At 32.8% G+C, this 4574-nt stretch overlaps 1 protein-coding gene across 1 annotated transcript in view; it reads right to left on the reverse strand.

Moving 5' to 3' along the window:
- The window catches only part of LOC107673428 (bone morphogenetic protein 7-like), a 63485-nt gene that overhangs the window by 21271 nt on the left and 37640 nt on the right, over positions 1-4574 (reverse strand). Inside the window, exon 3 of the mRNA XM_016467024.1 lies at positions 2612-2760. Within this exon, the coding sequence (XP_016322510.1) occupies positions 2612-2760 (149 nt within the window). The remainder of the gene's footprint in view (positions 1-2611; positions 2761-4574) is intronic.

Genomic DNA, 4574 nt, shown 5'->3' on the forward strand with positions numbered 1-4574 from the left:
TTTTTGAGAAAGTAAAAATGCACAAAGTTTCCTGTAAGGGGTAGGTTTAGGGGTAGGGTTGGTGTAGGGCAATCGCACATACAGTTTTTACAGTATAAAAACCATTACGCCTATGGAATGTCCCCATAAAACATGGAAACACAACATGCGTGTGTGTGTGCGTGTGTGTGTGTGTGTGTGTGTGTGTGTGTGTGTGTGTGTGTGTGTGTTTCCTGCAAAGAGGAAGGAATGCTCTCTCTGTCTCCACGCTGAGGTAAAGCCGGGTTGCCGGTTGCCTACGGCGACAGGGTAGGCGTCCCGCAAGCATGTCTCGACAAGCATGCTGATCTATGTGAGCTCCATAATACACTGCACCTGTTTTCATGCTAACACTTAAAACCTGTAACATCCTGTACACACACACACACCATCCTACTCACGCAGATTCAGTACAAAACACACACCCACTGCGGCTGGCAATTAAGTATGTGAGTGAAAAACATAGTAGGTTCAATTCTGCATTAGTTAGAACTTATTTAGGACATCCAGACCAAGCATTGATCTTAGACTAAACTACACTCTTAATAGTGATTTCTGCTGAAACTCCAGAGTAAGCATTAGTGATCAAAACATCTAGATTATGACAGATCAGTTCTGTGCATTATCTTGAATTAGTGGTCTTGAATCTCAAGGTTAGTTGATGAAGAGTCAGATCATTAGCACCTTTCTAGGTTCATTTGTGTACATTTGACTGGTTCTTCCTCTTTCAGATTATATATATATATATACAGTGGGTTCTAAAGGTCTGAGACTACATTGAAATTCAATATAATTAATAATGAACATTTCAGATTGTGCATCATTTTTCATTTGATCAAATTGATCATGTGGATCTTTGTACAAATGGTCGATCATCTTCTATTGAAGCTGAAGACCCTTGTGAAAAAGAAGTGCACTTAACTGTATTGAATGTACACTTGTAGTGTACTTCAAATTTTAAAAGTATCTTTTTAAAAACTGTACTTGTAGATAATATAATATTAATTAAATAAAAAGCCACTTAAATGAATTTAAAGAGAGTTCACTTTTTATGACTTTCTTAACACACTTAAGTACACTTTTAAAACGTGCACTTTATATAAAGTCAAATTAAAAGTTTTGCTTTAAAGTACATTGTAAATTATTATGTTTTAATAATCTTTTGTTGTGCTTTAAAGAAGTACACTCATTTTGATGTGTTGAATAACATAAAACATGTAAAGTACTTGATTATAATTTTAAGTGAGCTATTTAAAGCTGCAGTCCGTAAGTTTTGCCTCGTTGTCGCCATCTCTGTTTGAAAACCTGCAATTGCAGCTATTTGCAGAATTATCTTCCTTGCGTGGGTTGTGCAGTGGCTCCAAATCATCAGGTTGACACAAACTTCATGCAGCTCAAGTGCTGCTGCCATTAAAGAAAAAGAGAGACAAACCAAAATTCTAAGATGTTATGAGATTCATGTTAATTTTGCAGGTCAACTTTTCACTCAATTTGTTATTTGGATTATATAATTTCTAATGACAACAACAACAATTAAAGGGATAGTTCACCCAAAAATGAAAATTACCCCATGATTTACTCACCCTCAAGCCATCAGTATATGACTTTCTTCTTTCAGACGAATAAAATCAGAGTTATATTTAAAATGTCCTGGCTCTTCCAAGCTTTATAATGGCAGTGAATGGTGGTTGAGATTTTGAAGCAAAATAAAGTGATCAAGTACAGGCTGTATCAAGGCAAAAACTTCATCTTGAGTAGGATTGATTTTGCCAGAAAAAAGGTTAAGAAAAATTTCACACTCAAAAGAAGAGATCACCGATAAAGTCTTAACAGGAGGGTTTGAGACAGAATCAATAGTCGAGAGGAGCATTCTACAACAGTGTGAGTTATTTACAATGATATCAGATAAAAATGTATGCTTAGCAGCCCTAACAGCCTTTTGGAAATTATGTAGGAAAACATTCAGCATTTCGAATGATACTTGGAGCTTGGATCTTTTTTCCATTTACGTCCAACCCCCCGTTCAACCTAATTTATGTATTAACCCCCCGGAGCCATGTGGACTACTTTTATGATGGACGGATGCACTTTATTGGACTTCAAAATCTCAACACCCATTCACTGCCATTATAAAGCTTGGAAGAGCCAGGACATTTTTTAATATAACTCCGAGTGTATTCATCTAAAAAAAGAAAGTCATATACACTTAGGATGGCTTAAGGGTGAGTAAATCATGGGGTAATTTTTATTTTTGGGTGAACTATCCCTTTAAATTGCAAAAAAAAAAAAACCCGCATTATAGAAGTATTTCTCTAGTGGTCTCAGACTTTTGGACCCCACTGTAGATGTTTTCTTTGAATGGCCTGTAAATGCATTGTAATAAATTGCCCTTCAAAGACACTATAAACATTTACTGAACTGAACTGCATTGAACTTAACGGCACACAAAAGCAAAGGCAAAACAAGCCGAGTGCTCTGCAGCATGGGCTAAGAAAGTCTCTGCAGTCTAAGCAGTCTCTGTCTGTGATGCAACACGATGTACTTGTTTCATATTTTGACCCCTGTGACCTGCGGCATGTGCACATTCACTTACCATCTAAACTTTCCAGAGCCAGCTGCAGGCCCAGATTCCTGCCCGGGTTCAGCACCCAGTGGTTACTGGTGGCTGTGATGTCGAACACCAGCCAACCCTCTTCTGCTGCCCAGATCACCCGCGAGTCCAACAGGAACAAATCTGAGTCCCTGATGGAGAGAGAGCATATGAGCAAATGAGCATTTGCACAAGAGAAAAGTAGCATATTTATATTATATGTCATTTCTTTTCAATGAAGATGTGGGATTTCAGTTGTTTAGCGGTGTCAGAACCAGAGTTATTATTCTTGTTAACTAAAACTAAAATTCAACGCATAAAAAATTGTTTGAAATAATATAAACATTAACTGAAATAAAATAAAATATAAAAATATGTAACTTAATTTATGTCCACTATAGTTGCCAAGGAAACATTTCTCATTTTAAGCTTAGTTTAAGTTATAATAAAATAAATAAACTAAAACTAAAAGATAAAACTTCATAAAAACTATATTGACATATAAAAAAACCTAATAAAATGAAAAAACACAAAATGACTAAAACTTAATTAATTAAAATTAAAACAAAAATATAATAATACAAATAACTAATTCAAAAACATTAACATAAAAATAAAAACACAAAACAAATATAACAGTATATCAATAATATTAAAATAACACTGTATCAGTAACTTATATATATACTGTATATTCATACACTGTAACTTCTAGTACCACAAAATGAATCGTAGATAATATACTAAATAAATTAAGCACATTAATTAATTCAACATATCAATAAAAAAAGTTTTCAAACAAGAAACTTTGTCATAATTACAGCAGAAACATCTTAGTGTATATGGAAGGGGAGCTTTGAATATTGTGTTAGGCCTTCGAGTCAAAAAGGTAAAAAATCAGAGGCATTCAGATGATGCTATCTTTCTTGTGTCAGTTGAACTGTATCCAGCTCTTTCCCCAAGGCCTTGAACTCCAAACTTTGTGTTTGTCAACCAAACACTTTAAGAAATGCCTCTGGGATGATCTGTGGCCAGCTAACTGCTGCACTGTGTGTACGAGCCAACAGAATCAGTGACAGATATCTAGAATGACATTCGTATCCAATCAAAGATGTAAAAGAGGTGAGAGATGGAAGGCAAGTGAAGTGAACCAAAAGAAAAATACAATCAGTGGCATCCTGATACAAAGAATGATATAAAGGTGTGACTTTTGAATTATCCTGTTCATACAACAGCTTACATGAGCAGCTTGAATACTGTCTGTATGAACTAAGAATACGGTCAAGCTCCTTTTCTACTCTCATAATAGCTGTGAACAACATCCAGTGACTTCCATTCAGTAACACCACAGTCTTACAACGAAATTACATTTATCCAGGTCTAAAAACATATCTTATACCTGTTGATGAACAAAAATTATGAAATGTTTCAAACTTTACCATACTATATATTTTTTCATATTTTAATAAACTAATTTTCATATTTTAATTAGAAATAAATACTTATATAGAAATAAAAACTTTTTTTTTTCACTCAATATATTTTAGCTTTTAGTGGATAATCATATTATAATATTTAACTGAATTTATATAATTAGTAACAATATAATCATTCATATTTATAATAAAAATAATTAATAATTTATATAAAAGTTGTACCCACAGGTTCTGCATAAAATGATTTTCAGTTGCATAACTTAAAAACTTAAAACTTCATACTCATTCTTTTAGGATGTGAACACTTCTACCTTATAATGTTTTTTTCTTATATTTTGTTTATTATATTACCCAACTTTTTTATTTACTTTTTAAATTGTATTATATTATACAACTATTACACAACAAATTTTCAACTTTTTATTAAAAAAATATTTAAATGGAAATAAAACCAATATTTAAAATAATTTAATAAAGTAATTTATATAATAATAATTTAAAAAAATATTTAGTATTTATTTAAACTGAAT

Source organism: Sinocyclocheilus anshuiensis, unplaced genomic scaffold (genome assembly GCF_001515605.1).
Source record: "Sinocyclocheilus anshuiensis isolate Anshui unplaced genomic scaffold, SAMN03320099.WGS_v1.1 scaffold453, whole genome shotgun sequence".
Lineage (NCBI taxonomy): Eukaryota > Metazoa > Chordata > Actinopteri > Cypriniformes > Cyprinidae > Sinocyclocheilus > Sinocyclocheilus anshuiensis.